At 40.5% G+C, this 24,804-nt stretch overlaps 2 protein-coding genes and 1 long non-coding RNA gene across 3 annotated transcripts in view; 2 read left to right on the top strand and 1 right to left on the bottom strand.

Annotated features, from left to right (window-relative positions):
• Positions 1-425: 425 nt before the first annotated feature.
• Positions 426-15,081, top strand: LOC116502638 (NACHT, LRR and PYD domains-containing protein 3-like). The gene is made up of 7 exons (XM_032208507.1): positions 426-704; positions 3,872-4,157; positions 4,856-4,876; positions 7,037-8,744; positions 9,258-9,344; positions 10,952-11,119; positions 13,320-15,081. The coding sequence occupies exons 2-7, from the start codon at positions 3,890-3,892 to the stop codon at positions 13,417-13,419; spliced, it is 2,352 nt and encodes a 783-aa protein (XP_032064398.1). The 5' UTR covers positions 426-704; positions 3,872-3,889; the 3' UTR covers positions 13,420-15,081.
• On the bottom strand, positions 13,993-16,085 carry LOC116502641. The gene is made up of 2 exons (XR_004254570.1): positions 15,838-16,085; positions 13,993-15,108 (listed from the first exon to the last, which is right to left on the bottom strand). It is a non-coding gene; the product is annotated as an uncharacterized LOC116502641 (long non-coding RNA).
• A 134-nt stretch (positions 16,086-16,219) lies between these two features.
• RNF123 (ring finger protein 123) overlaps positions 16,220-24,804 on the top strand; it is a 102,756-nt gene continuing 94,171 nt past the window's right edge. Inside the window, exons 1-3 of the mRNA XM_032208505.1 lie at positions 16,220-16,315; positions 22,468-22,576; positions 24,234-24,318. Coding sequence (XP_032064396.1) covers positions 22,495-22,576; positions 24,234-24,318 — 167 coding nt within the window. The 5' untranslated portion in view covers positions 16,220-16,315; positions 22,468-22,494. The remainder of the gene's footprint in view (positions 16,316-22,467; positions 22,577-24,233; positions 24,319-24,804) is intronic.

Here is a 24,804-nt window from a genome sequence, read left to right as displayed (position 1 = left end):
AATTAGAGGTTGAGTTAATCAAGGAGGAGGTTTTGTAGAATATTTGCAGTTTAAAAAGATCTGTTCTAGGGTTTAAATTTCACCAGAGGCAAAGAAGACTCCTGAAATCAATGCAAAGAAGGGCCTTGGAGATTAAAACAAGCAGACACAGCTGTCTAAGAAAGATTACAGTATAGGTGATAGGGAGGATTCACACAGAAGCTAATAGAAGAGAGAAAATATTACCAAGGTTGAGAAACGCTGATGTATTCCATATCAATTCCCACTGATTCCCACAGTGTAATTTGTGCCCACTTTATGCTACTGTATATATTCCCTTTGTTCCCTGCCAGTTCACATGTGTTATCGCTTTTAAAATCTAGCGTCCCTGCCTTCAAAATAAACTCTCTCCTTCGGTGGAGCAGTGCTGAAAAGTGGGGGAGAAATCTCCTTTCGGGCCTGCCTAACTCCAAATTTTCGCTTTCTGCGTCAGCTTCCCCTCCTTCCCATCAGACTTTCATTTTCGTTTTTGAGTGCCAGGTGGACTCCGTGATCTGAAAGTGATTGGCGATCTGGATTGCTTTGCGCTATTTCTCCCAAAGGTGCTTTTTCAGGAGGCAACTGGACTTTCTGGTTCTTCTTGGAAGACGTTTCGCTTCTCATCCAAGAAGCTTCTTCAGCTCTGACTTGCGTTGGTTCGCTTCTCTTCGCCTCTCTTCGAACCGGTGAGGCACTTGGGGGTTGGCCGAGGCCATGCAGAATTAGTCTAAGCGAAACGGAAGCTCTGCTCTCCAGGCGCTGGGTGGGGCCGACCTACGGTCTGTTTTGCCAGGGGCCCGTGTTTATCTGAAACGCAGTTCGGATAAAGCCAGGGGCGCAGAGGATGGTGGTTGCTCCCTTGCCCTTGGTAGAAAATGCCTGAACTATAACCGCCAACACGGAAGGGAAGGGAGGGGCTCGTTTCTTGCCACTGGGGCAGAGGGGAAGGGAGGGTCCGGGGTTGAGTAGCCTCTCCATTGCCGTCTCCACTGAGAGATTTTTCGACCGAGCGGGTCAGGGAGACCCAAGCTGCAAAGCCATAACGGGCCTCTGTAGCAGCTATAAAGTTTTGCCTTTCCCGCTATTATGGCAAAGTTGGCTGGAACGAAGATAGGAATGGTATTCTGGCTGATTTGCAAGGTCTGGGCTGCACAATCTTGTTTTATCACTTCCTTTCTTACCTGGTTTCTCTACAACTTTTTCAGCTGAAAAACTTTCAAGGCTGTCCTTGCTAACCAATAGAGAAGTCAATGCGAGAACAGGTAGTCCTCGACTGACAGCAGTTCGCTTAATGCCGATTCAAAGTTACTATGACGCTGAAAAAAGTGACGTGACCATTTTTCACACTTATGACTATTTCAGCATCCCCATGGTCATGTGATTTATATTTGGATAGCAATAGCACTTAGACTTATACACCACTTCTCAGTGCTTTACAGCCCTCTCTAAGCGGTTTACAGAGTCAGCCTATTGCCCCCAACAATCTGGATCCTCATTTTACCCACCTCGGAAGGATGGAAGGCTGAATCAACCTTGAGCCGGTCAGGATCGAACTCCTGGAGTGTGCAGTGATTTAGCCTGCAGTCCTGCATTTTAACCACTGTGCCCACATGGCTCTGTATGCTTGACAACCGACTCATATTTATGACGGTTGCAGTGTCCCGGGGTCATGTAATTGGCAACCTTCTGACAAGCCAATGGGGAAACCAGATTCATTTAACAATTGTGTTACTAATTTAACAACTGCAGTGATTCACTTAACAAATGTGGCAAGAAAAGTCATTCAATGGGGCAAAACTCACTCAACAACATAAATTTTGGGCTCAATTGTGGTCGTGAAGCCAGTGAAGAAGCCATTGCAGTGCTGCTAGATATTTTGTAGAGGGAAGGTAAATAGTTATACATAGAACCTTGGCATGACCTGAGAGACCGCCTCCTACCTGAGAGACCGCCTCCTGCCATTTACCTCCCAAAGACCAATAAGATCACACAGATTGGGCCTCCTCCAGGTGCCATCGGCCGGTCAATGTCGGTTGGCGGCTCCCCGGGGGAGGGCCTTCTCTGTAGCTGCTCCGGCCCTATGGAACGATCTTCCCGTAGAGATCCGGACCCTTACTACTCTTCTGGCCTTCCGTAAAGCTACTAAGACCTGGCTGTTCCAGCAGGCCTGGGGCTGTTGATCAGTATCCAGCCCCACTTTAATCAGTATGCATGGTGTAAAATTTTAATAATTGTATTCTTATTTTAATTTTTATATATGTCCCTTTGTCTTGTCTGTAAGCTGCCCAGAGTCCCAAGGGAGTGGGCGGCATACAAATGTCAATAAATCTAAGGACTAAAGTTAGCTACTACTTTTAATTCCAAACTCTGGTTTATAGTTAATTTTCCTTTTACTGTCCATTCTCACACCTCCACAATTATATCTGACCAAATCTAGAACTGTTTCAAGTGAACACCAACTCTGACTTCCCAAACCATGTGCCCTGCTTGTTTCTATCATATATAGCACATTCTTCTTACTTGGTGAGCAAACATCTGGTAGAAGATGCTGTAGAGACCGAACATACTTTCTGGCATTGTTCTGTAGCTGGGATTTCATTCACTATGGTTTTGAATAGTACAGATTTTGCTGTACAGATAGTCTTCAATTTATGACCACAATTGAATCCAACATTTCTATTGTTAAGTGAGACCATTGTTAAGTGAGTTTTGCTCCATTTTAGGACCTTCCTTGCCAAAGTTGTTAAATGAATCATTGCAGTTGTTAAATTAGTAACATGGCTGTTAAGTGAATCTGGCGTCTCCATTGACTTTGCTTGTTGGAAGATCGCCAAAGGCGAACACATGACCTTGGGACAGTGTTAATGGTCATAAATATGAGTTAGTTGCCAAGCATTTAAAGTGTGATCATGGCAGGCTGCAATGGTTGTGTGAGAAATGCTTATATAAGTCACTTTTTTCAGTGCCGTTGTAACTTTGAATCAGTGGTGGGTTTCAAAACTTGTTCGAACCTACTCTGTGGGTGTGGTCTCCTTTGTGGGAGTGGCTTGCCACCCATGTGACCGGATGGGAGTGGCTTGCCGCCCATGTGACCGGATATGAAGATGCCGATGAAACTTGTCAGAACCACCTTAAATTACCTCACACACAGCACTGGCATGCAGAAGAATATGATGTATACTTGTTTTTTAAAAGGCATCTTTGGTTTGCGTTAAAACAACTTCAACACACGCAATGTTCTGATTGTACCACAAACGCAGTAGTCATCCTTACCTTTCACAGAGGCACTGAGTTTTATAAATATGAGCATGATAGTGTAGAATAATCATATCCAAGGACCTGTGGTGGGTTTCAAAAAGTTTTGGAACCTCTTCTGTAGGTGTGGCCTGCTTTCCGGGTCCACTGGTGGAACCTCTTCTAACCAGTTCGGTAGATTTGATGAACCGGTTCTACCGAATAGGTGCGAACTGGTAGGAACCCACCTCTGCTTTGAATGCTCACTAAACTGTTGTAAATCGAGGATTATCTGTACTGCTCCCAACCAAAGCAAAGGCCTGGTTAAATAAGGCCTCAGCCCAAGTTTCTTTACTACTCTTGTTCCTTGCTACTCTTGTTTTAAAAGAAGGTAAGACATGATCCCAAGCCTGGCCCTGGTTGATTTGAGTATGAATTGAAACTCAGACATGGTTGGCGATTAATGAGTGCAGGGTGGTTAAATGCCTCTTCACTGTAGGTTGTAATTTGGGTATTCCTGTATTCCACCCATCTGTCAAGATTATGCAAAATCCTTTCCTAATTCTAACATTTACTCTGTTGTTGTTTTTCTGGCTTCTAAAACATGTGGTGCTCGTAGCTTGGCTATCACCTTACAATGGAGACTGGAGGAGGAAGGAGGAAGGACTTGCTGGTAGATGCTTTAGAATGCCTTGAGGAAAGCGACTTTAAGAAGTTTAAGTCTAAGCTGCGAGATGTAAAAGTTCCTCAGGGAAAGAATATTCCACGTGGTCGGTTGGAAAATGCAGACCGGCTGGATCTGGTGGAGCTCCTTGTTCAATTCTATGAAGAGAAAGCTGATACAATAATGATAAATATCTTGGAAGACATGGGTTGCAAGAAAATTGCTTCCAATCTCAGCAAAGGTATGGATGTGTTGAACCATAATTAGAGTTGCAATATTTAGCTCCAGAGTGGACAAGAGTATTATAGTATGGACAATCTCTCTAGCTATTGGCTGCACCTTAAGGAAGTTGCAGTAAGAGTATACACATTTGGGTGAAAGAAGCAGTGTGACTGCACCTTTCTCTTCCGTAAACATGTTACTTTTCTGGGTCTTGACACCTACCATGCAAAGCCAAGAAAACCAAGTTCTAGTCCTGCCTGAGCCGAGGTGGCGCAGTGGTTAGAGTGCAGTACTGCAGGCTACTTCAGCTGACTGCTAGCTGCAGTTCGGCAGTTCAAATCTCACCGGCTCAAGGTTGACTCAGCCTTCCATCCTTCCGAGGTGGGTAAAATGAGGAGCCAAATTGTTGGGGTCAATAGGCTGACACTATAAATTGCTTAGAGAGGGCTGAAAAAGCACCCATGAAGCGGTATATATGTGTAAGTGCTATTGCTATGAAATCTGCCTGCGTGACTTTGGATCAGTCACTCAGCCCTAGTCACTCACAGAGTGGTTGTGAAGAAATTAGTAGGCAGGAGTATTAGGTATATTTGCTGCTGATTTAGGTATATTTGCCGCTGAGAATGAGAAAGAAAGAAAAAAGAAAGAGGAAAGGAAAGAAAGAGGAAAGAGAAAGGAAAGAAAGAATGCTAATTAATTTTTGTGTTTCCTTTTCAGAACTCAAGAATCAAATTCAGGGTATGTGAACATCTCATTATAAGGCATTGCAATTATTTATATAAATGTATATAAACCCTAAGATAAATGCATAATTTTGTCTTTATTTTGGGAAAACAGTTACGACATTTTAGAAGAGTGTATAAATACTTAACACTTTGAAACATATTTCAAGTAGAAAACTAAAAACAATCTAAAAAATTCACAGATGTACAATAACTAGTTAATTAGTTCCCAATTGGTATTTGTCTGTGATACTATTGGACTAACAAACGAATGATAATTTAGAGACCTATGCTAGGGAGAACAGACCTAAGCTTAATTTTTGCCACATAGCTAACAAATATTAGAGTGTTAATGTCAGCCTCTGCTTTGCTGCTGCTTCGGCTGCCATGAAACGGGGAGGGAGGGCATGGTATTTGGGAGGGGTTTACTAATTGTGCTGGAGGAAGATTCTGGAGCTCTGCTGCCTGTCGGACTACACATGCGGAGGAGGTTCCCGCCAAGACTAATGGCACCGACATTCCATCTTAGTGATGCCTTTTGAAGTTATCTCACACCTGACACTTAGGAGAATTATGATTGGACTGTAACTGGGATGCCAAGGGGTGGGGAATGGGTTATTCTATATATCAATCGCTTTCGCGCCTAAATACTCAGTCTTCGCTTCGCTATGCCTTTAATAATTTATAATTAGTAAAAGTACACTTGATTTCTACCTATGGAGTCTCGTGGTCTTCCTTCCTAATTACCCAATGAAGAGGTGCTGACAGTTAATGTTAATGTTTAATAAATTTATATGCCGCCCAATCCCGAAGGACTCCGGGCGGCTTACATAAAAACAATTTAAAAGAACACTAAAAAGTTTAAAAAGTAGAAGACAAGGCAAGTTAAAAAGACACAACATGCACTCCACCTTAGTGGGGCTGGACCTCATTCAAGAGGTCAACAGCCCCAGGCCTGCCGGAAAAGCCAGGTCTTAATAGACTTTCGGAAGACCGTGAGAGTGGGTCTAAGTAAGTCTACTTCTATATATGATGAATGACACAAGCTCTATAACATAGGGTAGCTCTAGAATATGGTAGATTTAAAAAAACCTATATTAGAATGTGCATGTCCCCAGCCTATTCTGAATATTATAGCAGACAGGCATTACTTCTGCTTCAGGATATTGCTTTTGATAATGTGAACAAAACCAACAAGCACAAAAATTTGTTGGAGCAATCACTGGTAAATATCTGCAAAAAACTGTCCTCTAGAATTATTCGAATCTCATAATCTGTTGTGGCCTGCTGGTAGCAGATTCAGAGAGTGAGGAGGTTGGGGAGGAACATGGGCCAGTCCTGGAGTCTGGGGAAGGCTCTGTGTTGGAGGCAAGAGAGGGGGTGTTCCCAGTGTGCGCTTGCGCAGAGTTGTGAGACAAATGGAACAGCTAAAGAATGGGTTCAACTTGGGACTAAGGCTACAGGTGGATGATGAATGGCCCCTCCCAGAGGAAATAAAAGGAGCGAAAGGGGAGTGGAGTTTGCAGGAGACAATTAGTTCACTTAATTGATTCGTGACTCTCAGACTCCTTGCCAAGTTTTGCAGATATCGGCCTGTCAGCTCTCCAAGCCAGATAAGGTCTGTGACTGCAAATCCTCCCTTGAAAGACTTTGCTGGATGTGAATGAGCAGAATTCACAGTCAATTAATAAAGGGTTTTTTGTCGGGACAATTAGTTTGCTTCATGCTCTTGGGAAAGCCAGGTCAGAACATAATCCCTAGTGCCTAGTCAATGTACCCTTTGATAGAAGGTACTAATTGTGGAAGAATGATATAGATGTCTATGAAGAAGCAACCCTGTGAGATGGAGGATCTCTTTTGATAGACCAATTAGTTAGGAACAACAATCTGAGGTGGCGCAGTGGTTAGGGTGCAGTACTGCAGGCCACTTCAGCTGACTGTTATCTGCAGTTCAGCGGTTCTAATCTCACCGGCTCAAGGTTGACTCAGCCTTCCATTGTTCTGAGGTGGGTGAAATGAGGACCCAGACTGTGGGGGCAATATGCTGACTCTGTAAACCCCTTAGAGAGGGCTGAAAGCCCTATGAAGCGGTATATAAGTCTAACTGCTATTACTATTGCTATACTAGAATGATGGGGCCTTCTCTTTTAGATTCTCTTTTCTGGTACTTTCCTAGGTTACAAACAAAAGTATGCCAAGTATGTGAAGGAAGAATGCAAAAATATAGAGGAAAGGAACAGCCTGTGTGGTGAGAGCACTCCTTTGAATTCATGCTATGCAGAGCTGCTTATTATCAAGAAGCATCAACCCCAAAAGCAGAAGGAGCATGAACTCCTTGCCACTGGCAGAAGGCACCTGGAAATCCTGAGAACCAATAGCAATGATTTATCAACCAACATTGAAGATTTATTTGAGCCTGATAAATCAGGAATTCCAAAAACAGTGGTGTTGCAAGGACCTGCAGGGATTGGGAAAAGCATGACTGTGCAGAAGATCATGCTGGACTGGGCTGATGGGCAGCTCTATCCCGATATGTTTGATTATGTATTTTGCATTCGTTGCAGGGAATTGGACTTTGTTAAAAAAGCCAGCAGCTTGGCTGAACTTATTGTTGAGCAGTGTCAGGACAGAGACGCCCCAGTGGAAGAAATCTTAGCCCACCCTGAAAAACTGCTCTTTATCATTGATGGTTTTGATGAGCTTTCCCACTTTTTAGAATCTGAAGGTAACTGGTGTGAGAAGCCTAATTTAAAGATGCCTTTGGAAAGTATTTTAAACAGCCTGCTGAGAAAGATACTCTTGCCAGAGTCCTTCCTCTTAATCACCACAAGGCCGGGTGCTCTAGAGAGACTGCAGCAATGCTTGAAGTACCCCAGGTTCACTGAGATCGTTGGCTTCTCTGAAAAAGGTCGCCGTGAGTTTTTTTCCAAGTTTTTCGAAGAGGAGAAGAAAGCCAACATTGCCCTGAGATTCATTGAAAATACGGTTGCAGTGTCCACCATCTGCTTCATCCCAATGGTGTGCTGGATCATTTGTTCTGTGATTAAGATAGAACTGGAAACTGAAGATGAGATTGCAGGCACCTTGGATACCACAACAAAAGTGTTTTTGCAGTTTTCTCATATTCTTCTTAAGCACGATAATCCCAGATGGAAAACCTCCCCTCAAAATGAGCTCAGAAAACTTTGTTCTTTGGCCAGAGCTGGCATCATGCAACAAAAAATCCTCTTTGAAGAGCAGGATCTCAAAGAACATTGCTTGGATGTTTCGGCTCTTAAGGATCTCTTTTTAGAGAAAAGAGCTTTCAGGGCAGGTTTGGGCAGGCGCAGTCTCTACAGTTTTTTCCATCTCTGTTTCCAAGAGTTTTTTGCTGCCATGTGGTATATACTGCCAGCGGAGTCAGCGGAAGAGATGGATCACGTTATGGCCGACTTGCAGAGAGTATTGGTTGAATGGGAGATGCCAAATAATCAACATTTTGCACTAACTGTATGTTTCATATTTGGCCTGACAAATGAAAAGACACACGTCTTCTTTGAGCAAACCTTGCAATGCAAGATTTCTGACCTTGTAAAGCCGCTCTTATTACAGAAAGCAGAAGAAGTAGCTGTTAAGAAGCCCGTTCAAAAACACTATTTCCTGCTGAATTTTTTTCACTGCTTGTTTGAGAGCCAGGAGCCAGAATTTGCAAAGCGTGTGATGCCTCACTTCCAAATTATTGACTTTTCCTTCAACACGCTGTCCGTGTTAGACTGCAAAGTTTTGGCGTTTTGTCTGCAACATAGTACAATTGAGGATCATTCCCTTATCTTAAATATCTGCAGGTTGCAACCTCATCACATCAAGGCTTTGGCTCCAGGAATTAAGAACTGTACAACTCTAGAGTAAGTGATCCATTCTTTCCCGTTTCCAAATTTAAATTAAAACTGAAACAGATTTTAAAGAGTTTTTCATGTTTTGATCCTGCCTTTGCTAATTGTGCTGCCTTCTCACATTTTGAAAGAATCATTTATGATTTTGTTCTGCAGAATTATTATATACACAACAGTGTGAAAGCACAGCTGACAGTTCTTTAGCTGGTGTTGACCTCCATACTCATTGAGTTCTTCCCAAGATGTCGTAATGTATCAGCATAATATATGTGCACATCCAAGCAGTGTAGCCTTTTGTAATTGACAGATGGAAATTTTGTCAATGTGCAGATTTTGTAAGTGCTGTCCAATATTTTTTGGGTATGGTACACAGTGTGCCAATAACCACTGGGGCCATCACAGTTTACATCATAATATTTTAACTTCAATTAATACTTTGTGATTCTTCCAGTACTTTATCTTCTATTCTATCCTGTGGTATTGCTACATCAATTATCCACTTTCTTCTTTTTAACCACATTGCAGGTTTGGAGACAACAAACTTGGAAACTCAGGAGTGAATGTTCTCTGTACCATTCTGAAGCAACTGGGTTGTAATTTGGCTAATTTAACGTGAGTAATAAGGGAGCGAAGGCACATCTAAACAGTTGGGTGCATATTTTGTCTTGGAAGACTTGGGTATCCTTATCTATCCTGATAACTAGCAGCCAATTGGGTAAAATTCTAAAGCACCATATTTTTCAGACTATAAGGTGCACCGGAGTATAAGACGCACTATGATTTTGAAGAGGTAAATTAAAAAAAAGTTTTTGTACTCTGCAGGCCTCCCACGCACTTTGCACCCCTCATTTTTTTTTTTAAAAAAAGGGGGGCATGTAGGGCTTTGGGAGGCTTGTAGAGTGCTCCTGGAGGCTGGGGAGGGGCAAAAACTAGCAAAAAACAGCTCGTTTTTTACAAAAACGGTCCATTTTTGCAAAAAAAGGGGGAGATGCAGAGCTTTGGGAGGCTCTCAGAGTGATCTTGGGGGCTGGGGGGGCAAAAGCAGCCTAGTTGTTTGCTCTTTTTTGCCCTCCCCAGCCCTCAGGAGCACTTTACAAGCCTCCCAAACCCTCTGCACATTTATTTCGGCAGGTCAAAAATGCTGTATTCAGTGTATAAGACTCACCCAGATGTTCACCCTCTTTTTTGAGGGAAAAGGGTGCGTCTTGTACTCTGAAAAATACAGTAACTAATTAGGCATTAGATAGTTAGAACTAATATTCAGAACAGCCAATTGATCATTGTGACTAGTGAAGTGCAAGGCAGGGGTGATGAGAGAATGAGCCATTCCTAGAGAACTCCAAGGCAGCAAATAACTACTAAAAACATACAATGATCAATGATCATCTTCAATTCCAGGCTATACCTGAAGGCCTGCCCTCAGTCAACTGAGGTAAATGAATTCTTTGCTTGGATGTTTGCTTTCTGCTGCTTACATTTTTTTCCCCAATGTTCCTCTTAAGCTGGGTGAAGCATAACTTAATGAGGAAGTCTAGGCATTTCTTGTGCTGAATCTTCAAGTCTTTTTTGACTACATGATGTCCACAGGAGCTTATGGATTTTTCCTCATTTAGTAATATATGGCATGTGATAGTTCTGTATATAGTTCTATGTTGGTACAGACCTCAGTGTTATGACCACATGCAAGTGAGATGGACTGTTTTTTCTCATAGGTTCCCGGGGAAGTATTTTGAACAGTTTTATGCATCGGGATTTAATAATGACTCTAATCATCAATATGACAGTACTGGGGGGGGGGTGTATTTTTTGTGGGATCTCTACATTTTAGCCTGGGAGGGGATCAATAACACTGCCTACTTGGCTTCACAGTGAGTATAAATGACAAGGTGACCCCCCCCCCCGAATTTAATTGATATACACCAACACCATGCATTTATCACTTAAGGGTACAAGCTAGATAATGTTGGTGCTGGCTAGTATCTGTGGTAACGTTTGTTGAATCAAGTCTAAGGCATAAGGCAATATCCACACCAGGAAGACTCTGTCACATCAGCCAAGGGTTAATTCAAATATAATTGGTTAAAGTGAGATGGGGGTGGAGAGTACCAATAATTTGTTTCTCACACCCACATACCTGAATTTATGTGTGTGTTCTGATTTTGTTATCAAAAAAAGATTGAGCAAACTTGTAATGTGGCTTCTAATTTTCTCTTTGCCAGACTTGATCGCAATTACCTCACAGATGCTTGTGCCCAAGAGCTTTGTGCTGTTCTCAGAGCTAGTCACAGACTTTACAGTTTAGCTCTTCAAGATAACTCCTTCACCGAGAAATCTGCCCCATTCATCCAAGACTTGATGGAAAATTGCACCACCTTGAGTATTATATAGTGAGTATTGATAAAACTGGAAGACAACATTTGGCTTGCCTTCTGGCAAGTGGATAATATTATTCTGCAATTGTAGGCGCTGAGACCTACTGGAATGTTGGTATTGGTATCCTGTGGTACCATTGGGTTGAGCATTACAAAGAATGGGAGACTCAGTTACAGTGGTAATGGGAACACCATTGGAAGACTGGATTAGAGACACATCATGATGGAGGGAATCCTGTCCTGACCAGGGCAGGAGATCCTATACCACACCAGACAAGTGGTTTCCAGCCTTTTGTTGAAAATTTCCAGGGATGGAGTACCCATAGCGTCTGGGAGCAAGCCTTTCCACTAATTGTTCTCACTGTCAGAAAATGTTTCCTTAGTTCTGGGTTGGATCTCTCTTTAATGATCTTCTACCCTAGTGGTGGGTTTCAAAAATTGTTTGAACCTACTCTGTGGATGTGGCCTCCTTTGTGGGAGTGGCTTGCCATCCATGTGACCGGATATGAAGATGCCGACGACACTTGTCAGAACCACCTTAAATTACCTCACACACAGCACTGGCATGCATAAGAATATGATGTAAACCTGTTTTTTAAAAGGCATCTTTAGTTTGCGTTAAAACAACTTCAACACATGCAATGTTCTGATTGCACCACAAACGCGGTAGTCATCCTTACCTTTCACAGAGGCACTGAGTTTTATAAATATGAGCATGACAGTGTAGAATAATCATATCCAAGGACCAGTGGTGGGTTTCAAAAATTTTTGGAATCTCTTCTGTAGATGTGGCCTGCTTTCCGGGTCCACTGGTGGAACCTCTTCTAACCGGTTTGGTAGATTTGACGAACCAGTTCTACCGAATAGGTGCGAACTGGTAGGAACCCACCTCTGTTCTACCCATTACTTCTTGTCCTGCCCTCAGGTGTTTTGCAGAATACCTAAATACCTTCAAGAACTGTTATGGAAGACTGCTACCATAACATCCCCAATCCTTCTCTTTTTTTAGGCTAGATAATCCTAATTACCTTAGTCACAAAGGTAAAAATGGAAGAAATAAAACGGCACGTTTGGAAAAATCAAAAGCTAACAAAAGAACTACATTTGTTAAATTGTTAACAATTATACATCAGGGCTAAGTTTCCTTTGAGATAGATTTAAACTATGGGAAGCTAAGAAGGCTGCAGATTGCAAGAGGGAGAAACAGAGAATAGCCTAATGGAATATAGGCTCCTTCATCCTTCCTAACTACATATGTGCAGGACAGGGGTGGGTTTCTCGCCCCGTTCCAACCGGTTCGGTTGGAACGAGGCGGGTGACGTCCTCGCGCATGCGCGTGGTGCGCGCGTGCATGCACGCGCCACGCGCATGCGTACTAGCATCTGTGCGATGCTCCAGCTGCTCCTGGAGGATCGCGCAGGCGCGGTATGCATCCTGCGCATGCGTGGAAGCGCAGAATTTGGCAAAACCGGGTAAGGAGCGTGTGTGGGCGCGCGGGCGCGGGGGGGGGGGGGCTTCGCCGTTCCCGGAAGTTACTTACTTCTGGGTTTGGCGACCAACCGGATCGCGGGGACCGCCGCGAACCGGTTGAAACCCACCCCTGGTGCAGGATGACCATAGCCAACCATGAGCCTTTTCCAAAATTCTCATTTGAAATAAGTTATATTGCAACTTTTCCTTCATGAAATTGATTGAAACCTAGTCTAGTAGGTTAAAGTACCACTAAAGCCAATTAGCGATCGCATGGCAATCCACACAGGTAGTCCTCAATTTATAACCATTTGTTTAGTGACTTTGAAATTACAACGGGACTGAAAAACATAACTTATGACTGGTTCTCAGACTTATGACCATTGCAACATTCCCATGGACACATGATTCAAAGTTGGGCTGTTGTCAACTGGAATGTATTTATGACAGTTGCACTCTCCCGGGTCATGTGATCACCATTTGCGACCTTCTCAGCTGACCTCTGACCAGCAAAGTCAATGGGAGAAAGCAGATTCACTTAACGACCAGATGATTCACTTAACTGCAATGATTCACTTAAAAACTGTGGCAAAAACAGTGATAAAATGGGCTGTGACTCACTTAACTCTCTTCCTTAGCAACAGAAATGTTGGGCTTAGTTGTGGTCATAAGTCAAGGTACCTGTACCAAACCAATGCCTCATCTCCAGCAGTTTGTTATACTTTCTGTTTTTGTTTCTTTTTAGTTTGGAGTCAAATAGCTTTAATGAAAGAGGACAAAGACGGCTGGATCGGCAAGCCAAGAAGATAAGTGAATCAGGACGTCCCTTTTTGTTATGGATGTGACTGTATTCGCTCATGGCAGCTACAGAATAAAAAGCAATCCTTCTAGAACATTTTCAAAGAGGTATTGCCACAGGTTTATACCAATTTGTTGCTGAAAACAATTTTCAGACAAAAATGTTGATAGGAATAATCATTAGTGTTTTATAATATTGTGGCATATTGCTTCCCAGGAAATCACTTTGTTTGAAAAACATTAAATATCCTCTAATATTTAGGGAAATGGCAAAACCATTTGACCAAATATTTAACCATTGATTCTAACCCAAGGGTGCTTTTTCAAGAGGCAACTGGACTTTCTGTTTTTTCTTTGAAGACATTTCACTTCTCATCTGAGAAGCTTCTTCAGCTCTGAACAGATACTAAAAGAAATATTTGTATTATAATATCACTAAAGTTGATTTTATTTAGATGTATTTTCAAGGTCCCTTTTTTCGGCCAATTTACCCTATAGTGTGTTAATTATAAATATCTAGTAAAGGACAATCAGTACACAACTGGAGATTCCTGTGAAATGTTAATTCTAAATGAAGCAATCTAAGAAGAAGAGTTTTCTCAATATTGCATTATTTAAATTGTATTTGTTCCAGTTCTGTTTAATTGAGTACATGTATGATTATACCCTCTGAAGTCAGATGCCAATGAGGAAAATTTGAAATTGAGCTGCTTAGCATATTAATCCACCAAAACTAAAATTATATAGCTAAAAAGCAAGGAGAGAGTTAATTTCACAAAGGTGAATAAACCTACTAGCAGAGAGATAGATCAGAACATCATAGCACATTTTGGGGTATTTTATAATAAATTGTCTCTAATGTGTAGGATTTAAATTTCCAATATAAAATTAAGCAATTATATCTTAACCTCATATTAGTCATCTCTTTGCCAGATTTAGTGATTACCTGCAAAAGTGAACAGCAGTCTGCCTTTAATCAATTATTGTCAATTATTTTTTCTGAGAGACAATCTGTCTTTAAATAGAATGATATAAAGGAATGTTAAAGTGCTTCAGATAACAAAACTTGCCTGTTTTCATAGAACCCTGGATGCTGGCTTGTTGAGAGAATTTCATAATGGAATTATAACACTTTTAAAATTCCCATATCCACTATCTCCCCCCCCCCCCCTTCCCACTGTCTGTTACTTCTGACAGCAAGGAATGGAGAGAGTTGCTTGGGCATTTCACTTTGCTTCAGTTGCCCAAATAAGATTGGTGATTTAGATACTATGCACCTTGACTTCGCAGCAAGAAGACAGGATCAACTGGCTTGAAGTAGGAACATGTTTTAGGCTTATTTCAATAAAATTCTCCTTTAAAAAAAAGTTAAGTTGGTTCTCTGTGAAAAAGTCTGCCTCCTCTTTTAAGACAAAAAAAAACACACACATCTCAAATTGTTTGAAAAGTTCCTTTCCCATTACAATCGAGAAGAACAATATCCATGTAGCTCTTTTTTCCATTCGCTGTTCTTGCCATGGAAATCTTATTCATCATTGTTCCGAGTTCACAGAATTCCACTGTTTTGTATTCCAAGATACATGTCTAATACAGCTTTAGTTTCCGCAAGATCAAGAATAAATCCATCACTCAAATCAAGAGCATTTCACCTTCCTCTTTCTATGATCCTGCTATTCTATTTTCTTTGGTTCGATTTGAGGTAAAAGAGGTGATGCTCTTGTTTCTTCCTCTACACTCTAAAGGAGAAAATTGTCAAGAACACTTTAGGAATTTCCTGGAGGTGGAGGTAGAGGAAAATCAACATAGATTTTTTTCCAAGACAATCTGTCCCCAACCGGGTCCTTCAGATATTCCAGTGATGCATGTATTGCTGCTATAATTTAGTTAATCAACTTTGCTCCAAGCGATCCTCATTTTTCTCTTTCCTAGCATTATACCAGAAATATATTAAAATGAGCCTGGTCAGAAACCCAGATATAGTCTCCCCCCCTAATTTTCACAACAGTTTAAACCATAAACTTAGAAACTATAATGGCATACATTATACCAAAACTAACAACCATATTATGTTCTGATTTACATAATAAACGAAGTCATCAGTATGATCTATACAATACAGGATGCCATGATGTACTTTGTGGTGAAACGTGTGAATTCAGCTATTGTGGTTTAAATGTTTTATCATTTAGCATACTCAACAGACCACGCTTATTTAGGTTCACACAACATATTAAGCCATAAAGTGAGGTCTCTTTTCATTTAGCCCGTACAAAACAAAAGACAAGTGTGGACAGGGCTAATAATTTAATTAAAATAACCATCCCATTTTTCACTTGTTTCACTCATGAAGTATAATTTGTGAACCAGCCATTGAGATTTGCTTTTCTTTAAGTAGCAAACATTCATAGGCGATCATTTATGAACTCCGAAAGGTCAGAATATATTGGGGGGGGGGGGGCACTTACTTTTCTTACCCTGATGGCAAAACTCTGATGGAAAATTATGACATTGTGCTGCTGTCCGGAGATCACTCGGATTATTCCAGACATTAGGCGGGATCCTTTTTTACGTACTCAGGTAACGCGTCTCGAATGATCGGACTACCGCCACGGGAGCTGAAAGCCAAACATTTTGGGGAAGCGAGAGCATCGTCTGCTAGCGAGCGGCAGAGAAGCCCGGGATTCTCCCCGAGGAGGCAAGGGAGAAGAAGGGTCAGACCCGGCCGCGGCGGTGTGCAGGGCTCTCTGCTACTTGCTCGCGGGAGATCAAGCCGGCTCTCGAGGGCGGCGCTGCCAGTAGAACGAGGGAATCCACCCGCCCAGCCACTGCGGTTGTGTCGCCGCTTGGTGTGTCCCAGCTGGCGCTCCGTAGCAGGGCGGATGTTGTGAGGAACCGCTGCCGGCGGGGCTTGGCGAGGGAGCCAGGCGTGCGGTGGAGGCAGCGGTGAGTAGTGGCAGCGCTGCTTGGCTCCGAGGTGCGGGGGAAGCCACTGCCGAAGGGGCGGCTGCCGTCGAGACGCGGCTCGGGCGGCTGCGACTAGGCCCGGGTAGCGGGTCAACTGGGGAGGCAGAGAACACCGCGGCTCTGCCCTGCTCTCCCGCTCGCCTTTAAAAAGAGGGAGAAGCCAACCCGGCTTGCCAGCCGCGTGCGGGGAAGGCGGTGGGGCGCTTCGGGTGCTCGGTGGGAAGCTGGCCGCGCGGCAGGGAGGCTCCCGGTGGGCAGTCCGAGGCGAGGCTGCCTGCTGCATCGGTCCTGCCCTTGGCGTGAAGCCGGCCAAGGGAGGCCTTTTTCGGGGGAAGAGTTGCAGGCGAAGAAGGCTGTTCCTGTTCAGCCTCCTCCTCTTCTTCTGCCCCACAAATCTGCAGCCTGGTGATTGTCTTTGCGCCTTTGCTTCCTCCAGTTCCTGGCGTGCTGGTGGCACCCGGGAGACCGACTCTCGTGTGAAAAACGTGCCTCATTTGTGTCACCTTCCCAGGGTAGCGTGGGAAGAACAAAAAAAAAAAAGTATCTTGTGGACCTCCCTTCCATGGAAAAGAAGCTTTTCAGTGTGATCTTGAAGCGTATTAACTTCGTGGGTATTCATGTCCATTGAATTTAGTGGGAAGTCGTCTGCTCAAACGTTGCACCTTAATCCTAAATTGATTTTAAGGCTTTGATTTCAAGTAAGCACTGTCTATTTCAGTGTGGAGTTCCTTACCAATAATAGGTATGGATGAGGTTGATCACCAAGCTGGAGGAGTTTGGAGGACAGCAAACCTCTCAGTAGTAGAAGGGGCAACTGAAATCGGGCAAAAGGTCATGGACTGTGGCAGGTGTTTCAATGCAAGGCTGATAGCTGATTTTTTTTCTTGTTTTCCAGTGGAAATCCCAAAATAAACATAATCCTATACTTGCAACCTTCCAAATTCTTTGGAAACCAAAATTATTGCAATATTATGCAGGTTGATTGCAGTAATATTTCCAAACCATAGTTGTGATTTTGGGGCCCATTTCCATGTGCCAAGGTTAATTGTTATCTGAATGATAAAGGGAGAGAATTTTTCCGTGGATTTTCAGCTATTAAGACAAACTGATTTAAGGATGGCTTCTTTCCCCTAGTTTACATTTATTTTGGTAGTAAACGTCTGACACAGTTAAGACAGAAGTTAAGGTTGGGATTAAATTTTGTAAAAATCAATTTATTCACATTATTCAATTTGAGTTGCTATTCATATAACTGCTGATAGGCAAAAATAAGTCTTAACTGAACTTAACAGTGAGGACATCTTGAATAGACACCTAACCTATCTAGTACAGTGTATTATTTCATGCTTTAGTCAACTAAATGCCAATGCAAAGCCCATCATGAGATAAGAGAGAGAGTATATAATTCTCTTGCAGTTGTCCTCCACTAATCAACCTTCACAGTATGTTTCTCAGCTGTGCTTATCATAAGAAACAATTATTGATAGCATATATTCTCCATGAATTTCATTAAGGTCTTTCATAGTGATCATTGCTTTATCTTACAGTATCTAATAGTAACCCTACTTGAACTGTATTGTGTGAGGAAATACTACTTTTAATGTGTGCAGAATCCATATCAATCTTTTTTAATGATCAAGGCTTTTACTGTAGGAAAATGGATTCTACTATATCATGAATACAGTAAACCATGGATTCTACTGTAGGGAAAAGTGCATAATTTTACGAATGTCTGGCTTGTTTTAATAATTTTAAAAATGCCAAATGCTACAGTAATTACTCATGTAGTTACTTCACTCCCTGATAATTTCAGCTGTCTTATTTGCATTTTTTTCTCAGCTGTCTAGTATCTTTCACTAAGATAATTGACCAGAATTGGGGTTGCCTTCTTAGGAATAGGCCTGCCTTCCTGGAATACACTTACATAAAATAATGTTAGATAAATCCTTATCAATTAGAGCCATCTCTGCTTTTGCAGCTGTATTTTGTTTCTTGCTGTCTGTTTCTTTCTTGGTGTCTCTTTTTAGCATTCTCTGATATTAGTGTTGTTTCTAGATATGCATTTACTAAGAAAGTTCACAATATAGAGATTTATTAGAAAGCCTGTTAACTAAATATTTTCTTATAAAGGTGCTGATTTGAGGAGATACTGTTTGGAGTGACCAAGCAAGACGGATTTACAGAAACTTTATGTTTAATTTAGGGTCTCATAGTGTAATAATTAAGGCATCAGGTAAGAAACTGATAGGAAACTCTGCGTTCTAGTCCTAGTCTAGTCTAGTACAAAGCCAACTGCACGACCTTGAGTCTCTCTGTCTCTCTGTCTCTTAGCCTTAGGAAGGAGGCAAGGGCAAACAACTTCCAAACAACTTTGAAAAAAAAAAAAAATTCAAAGCAGTCAAAACTGAGTCAAAGGCTCATATTTTCACCAGCCGAGATATGTGGACAGATTTGGTAGAAATGTTTAGTATTTGTGAATATACTGTGGGGGTAAAAATATGGTCTATAATAAAAAACTTTCTGCCTTATAGTGTAGTTCAAAGCAGTACTGCAATCTTAGCCTAGTTTTTTACATTATGCTTCAGTCAGCATGTGGATATATATTAACTGTTACACAGGTCTGCGATTAAAAAGCTGTTTGATTATTTTCATCTAATTTCCATGTATTTTGGTGTGATGAAAACAAATAATATATGGAAAAAACTAGACGTCATAATTTGCCACAACATGCAAAATTGTCTTCAAATTTATCATTTTTTTTAATTTTTAGTATTTTTTATATTATGGGTTTTTAACCAAATTTAAAGTCCAAATTACTATTAATTAATTCACATAAGTGCCAAAAAAAAACCTTAAAGGGTTTGTCCGAGTTATGTAAAAAAATATAGCACTGTAAATCTGATGGTCAGCAATATATACATAAGCTAAGCAAATTTTAAGTCTGTGCTTCTAATGGTAGAAGGGATTAATCTTTCCTGAAGAATCCAGTGGGAGGGAGGGCAGATAGAAGCATCTCCGTTCAGTGCAGGGGGCGTGGCCAGCCCTGTGATGTCTTGTGTACAGACACAGAGCTGCTCTCTCCTGCATGCCACACTTGTGCACGAATCATCATCAGGTTCTTGGTTCGAGGCTGTTCACACTTTTTCATTGCAATTCATGTTAGCTCGTCATTCTTCAACCGTTATGTTATGGCTCCGCAAAAGTGTATTAATTTGCCAGACAGTTTCTTTTTCATCTGTGATGAATATACAGTGTTGAAGCAACAGCAGAATATTACAGACTTTGTGAAAAAAGTATACTTTGCATGCTTTGGACTAAAAATTGGAGATCAAGATAAAGTTTGGGTGCCTCATAAAGTGTGCAAACGGTGTGTTGGGGACTTCCGAAATTGGTTCAAGGGTAAGAAAAAATCTTTCCGTTATGGGATTCCTATGGTATGGCGAGAGCAAAAGAACCATAGTGATTGGTTACTTTTGTTCATGCAATGTGAAAGGGTTTAATTCAAAATGGAAGCATTCCATTTCATACCCCAATCTTCACTCAGCAATTTGTCCCATCCCCCATGGCACAGATATACCAGTACCCAAGCACCCTGCTACCTTGGAAGAGATACCTAGTTCCGATGAAGGTGACGTCATACCTGAACCAGATGACGAATCAAGTTCTGACTTTGAAGATGATACAAGACCAAAATTGTTTTCTCAGGAGGAGATGAATGATTTGGTAAGAGACTTGAATCTTCCCAAAGATGCTGCTGAGTTACTCGGATCAAGGCTGAAAAGCAGGAATTTATTGTTGCCAGGAGTGTCATCTTCATGGTTCAGACATCATGAAAAGGAGTTCGTTCCTTACTTCGCCCAGGAAGACAAGTTGGTTTATTGCATCGATGTTGAAGGTCTGATGGGTCATTTTAAAATCCAATATGATTCAGAGCAATGGCGTCTTTTTATAGATTCTTCAAAAAAGAAGTCTCAAAGCAGTTTTACTCCACAACGGTTTTTACGCTTCCATGCCTGTAGGTCATTCTGTACACTTGAAGGAAACCTACAAGAACTTGGAATTGGTTCTTCATAAACTTAAATATGAAGACCATGGTTGGCAAGTGTGTGGGGACTTGAAGGTCTTGTGCGTGCTGTTCGTGCAACAAGCTGGGTATACCAAATGCCTTTGTTTTCTGTGTCTGGGACAGTCGAGACCGACAAAATCACTGGACCAAGAAGAGTTGGCAGCTGAGGGTGCTAAGAGTCGGTGAAAAAAATGTCCTCCGAGAAACTTTGGTACCTTCCCATAAAGTTCTTCTACCACCTCTCCACATAAAATTGGGATTTATGAAGCAATTTGTAAAATCACTTCCAAGAGATGGAGAATGCTTCAAATACTTGGTCACCAAGTTTCCATGCCTGTCGGAGGCAAAATTGAAGGAAGGTGTGTTCATCGGAGCAGACATTAGAAGGTTTATAGTTGATCAAGAGTTTGTCAATACCATGACGGATCCTCAAAAAGAAGGGTGGATTGCATTTAAAGAAATCATACAGAAATTTTTAGGCAATAACAAAGATCATCACTACAAAAAGATTGTTGGAAGAATGTTGAAAACATTTCAAGCTTTAAGTTGCCTGATGAGTTTGAAAGTGCATTTCCTCCAGTCCCACCTTGACTACTTTCCTGAAAATTTGGGAGCTGTGAGTGAGGAACAAGGTGAACAATTCTACCAAGACATTAAAGAGATGGAAAGGAGATACCAGGGAAAATGGAGCATTACAATGATGGCAGACTACTGTTGGATGCTTCAGAGAGACATTCCAGATGCTACTCACAAGCGTAAATGCACCAAGAGGAGCCTCATAAGGAAGAAGAATTGAGTTTAGTGTGTGTAGGTGAGCTCATTTCAGTTCAAAAAAGGATTTTCATGAAAATATTGTAATAAAACTTTAATTTTATAAATCTATTTCCATTTATTTTGAGGTATTGCCTTACTTAACATAGTTACCTAAATTGTCAGGAAACATGATATCCTATGACAAAATGGAGGTCATTTTCGGATTCAGTGCACCAAAAAACATAAAGATTACGTAACAAAAACAGCTCTTGAAAAAAAATGTTTTTGCATTAATGTTGCTAAATTTACTTTTTTCGTTGTGTTGTGAAGGCAGCATTGAATTACTGTATATGCTTATGTCTGTTATTAAATGAGGATAAAAGTTAGTTGCTTTTGTGTTGTGTAAGTTTAAACAAAGATGATGATGGTCTAAATGAGATGTATTTGGAACTTGAAATACCCTTGCTTCATATTGTGAGACAGTGTTGTTAGGATGTTGTATGGAAACTTCACATCCATAAACATTTGAGAGACAAATATTCTTGAAACATATGGTTATATGTCTGTACTGAGAATGGATCTATATATATAACAAATACAACTCTGAGTATAATCTATTGCTTACATGTTCTATTAAAAGCATTACTTTGAATAATGAAGAATAATGAATATCTATTAAAGCAAGTTCCCATAAAAACATAAGTCATATTTTTCTCTTAATGGCTGTTTGGTTACCTATTATCTATTATATACAGTGTGTATGTATGTATGTATGTATGTATGTATGTATGTATGTATGTATGTAACATTCTTCTCATTTTTTTCTGGAATATGTTTTTCCCCAACTTTTTATTCTCATCATTTTAATCGGTTTCATCTAAATCACAGGTTTTTGTAAAATATTAAATTTTCATTTTTATTGTTTTACTAGGTCTGCTAGCAAATTTTTCATTTTTAATAATCTGTTCTATTAGTATTAAATGAAATAACTTAAAAGTTATGAGTTTATTTTCCATCTTAGCTACCAATTCTTATTTAGTATTAATTCTATTTAAGTCTAGATGCTCCAAACTGTTTTTTAAAACATTACTTGTCTTTTTTTTACATTTTTATAGCAAATTCTTAGAAATTCTTAGACATGTTTCAGCATGTCAGAAAATGTTATCTGAAAAATGACAGTGAAAATAAAATGCAAAAATATGTTTTTCTTTATGTTATTCTCAGTAGTTTTGTTTGGAGCATTAAAATATTTGATAGCAGTTTTCCTACAAATTTTACAATTTTTAATTTATTTCATGTTTTATCTTTGAAGTTAGTGACATTAATACTGTCCTGAACTATGACATCAAGAAGTTCTGGCACAGCATTTCCTCGGAAGAATTACAGGTTAAGCACCGAGTCTGAAAAGTCCAAAGTTACAGGTAGGAGCAGTACTGTGGATTCTGGGGAGAAGTTACTAATCTTGTAGGTTTCTTTTGGTTCTAAGTCAATTATATAAAGGTCAAATACAAAGATATATATTTTATTTGAGATCTGTTTGGAAGGTCAGCTAAAATGATAAATCTTTAGTAGAAAAAAAAAATCCCAGGTTGTAGAAAAAGTAATCAGGTACAAAAAAGACATCATTTTTTTAAACTAGTCATTAAGGAGGAAGTTTCAGAAAACATATTGATTTGTATAGCTTACTTTCCAAATTGTGTAAATATACTCTCATTAGTTGGATATTAAATATAATGGTAATTACTTGGTTGTGACCTATAAAGCCCTACATGGCATGTGGCCAGGCTACCTATATAACTGTTTTTTCCCCCACGCATCAGGTAAGGAAGGTATGTTGCAGACTCCATCAATTAAAGAATTCCAACTGGCAGAGTCTAGGAAGAGAGCCTTCTCTGGAATCTTCCCCCCACTCTCCTGTCCTTCTGTAAAGGAGATTAAATAGACTCTGCAGCCTCTTGTGCGGAGCTCAAAGGAGGATGCAGCCATGGCGCTGGTTAGCGCTCTGAGAGCCTACCCTTTGCCTTCTTAACCAATTTGTAACAGATTTAATCCTTGCCTCCTTTTAATTGTAAACTTTCTAAATGTTTACTTCTTATATACTATTTTTACATTTTTAACATTTATTGTAAATCACCTAAGAGTATAATAACCATGTTTCCCAAAAATAAGACTGGGTCTTATAATGCAGCCTGCAGTGCTGCATTTAACCACTGAGCCAAGGTGGCGCAGTGGTTAAATGCAGCACTGCAGGCTACTGCTAGATCAGCAGGTCAGCGGTTCAAATCTCACCGGCTCAGGGTTGACTCAGCCTTCCATCCTTCCGAGGTGGGTAAAATGAGGACCCAGATTGTTGGGGGCAATATGCTGACTCTCTGTAAACCGCTTAGAGAGGCCTGAAAGGCCTATGAAGCGGTATATAAGTCTACTGCTATTGCTATTGCTATTGCTATTAATATTTGCTCCAAAAGATGCATTACAGCTTATTTTCTGCTTAGGTCTTATTTTTGGGAAAATATGGTACTAAATGTGTTCATCTGGTTGATGATCTTAACCTTGGGCTTATTTTGGGGATAGGACTTAAATTATGAGCATCCTGAAAAACCGTGCTAGGGCTTAATTTCCAGTTGGGTCTTCTTTTCGGGGAAACAGGGAAGATGTTACTGAGGACAATGGGCAGTTGAAAAATCAATCAATAAATTCCTTGTCAAAGAGCATTGATAGAAGTTGTTTTCAGTCTGGAAGAAAACATGCTTCTTAATTCTTCATTCACATTAATACAGAAGATCTTGTAGTTTTAATTAAGTAAGTCTATACTTAGAAATAGTTGTAGACATTTAAGGACAAGACTTAATGAATGGATTTGAGATTATTTGATGTAGCATATAGAGTTAGGCAGTTCCTTCAGCTCTATCCTGGTTTGTCTGAAATTGGAAGTCATGCAGGAATACTGTATTATATACTCTGTTTCAAATTGTAAAGAAGAATTAAATTCAACTAGAAAGTATTTGTCACACCTTTGAAAGTGACATTTAGTATCTTTGAGGTATTATCTGACTTGGATTTTGCTACTTGTCATAGGAATAGTGAACAGCAAGCTCCTGAATGATTATCTTCATCGTATTTTTCCCAGTGCTGATGGAACTCAACCTTCTGCTGCATGCAGGTAGTAGCTTCTTAATTTACTAAATACCAAGCAAATCATACTATTTGGAAGTGACTGATGAGTAAACCTTTAGCAGGAAGAGTTCCGTGCTGACATCATATAAAACAGATGTATAATCTGCTTTATATATTATATACAAGTATTTTTGTTATAATATTTGTATAGGATTTCCTCTTCATTTTGAAAACATGTGTGAGAGCAACAAAGTCCTCTTAGTTTCAACAATACCCTAATATATCTGTAAATTTGATTGTGTGTTATTTACATATTGCCAATAATGCCTTAAATTGTGTATCTTTTAATATCCATGCATAATAACATGCATGGATATTGTAATAACATTTGTAATCTGAAAATCAATATCCGCTAAATTTCATATAAAGATGTGAAATTAATCAGTTTCAAGTCTTTCAATGTGAATTCATCACCATTGTAACTGAGTCCATCCACTTGGCAGCTGGTTGTCTCTTCTCTTTGTCACATTCC

Source organism: Thamnophis elegans, chromosome 2, assembly GCF_009769535.1.
Source record: "Thamnophis elegans isolate rThaEle1 chromosome 2, rThaEle1.pri, whole genome shotgun sequence".
Lineage (NCBI taxonomy): Eukaryota > Metazoa > Chordata > Lepidosauria > Squamata > Colubridae > Thamnophis > Thamnophis elegans.
The sequence above is the reverse complement of the archived record's forward strand: the minus strand, read 5'-3'. Positions and strand labels throughout refer to the sequence as shown.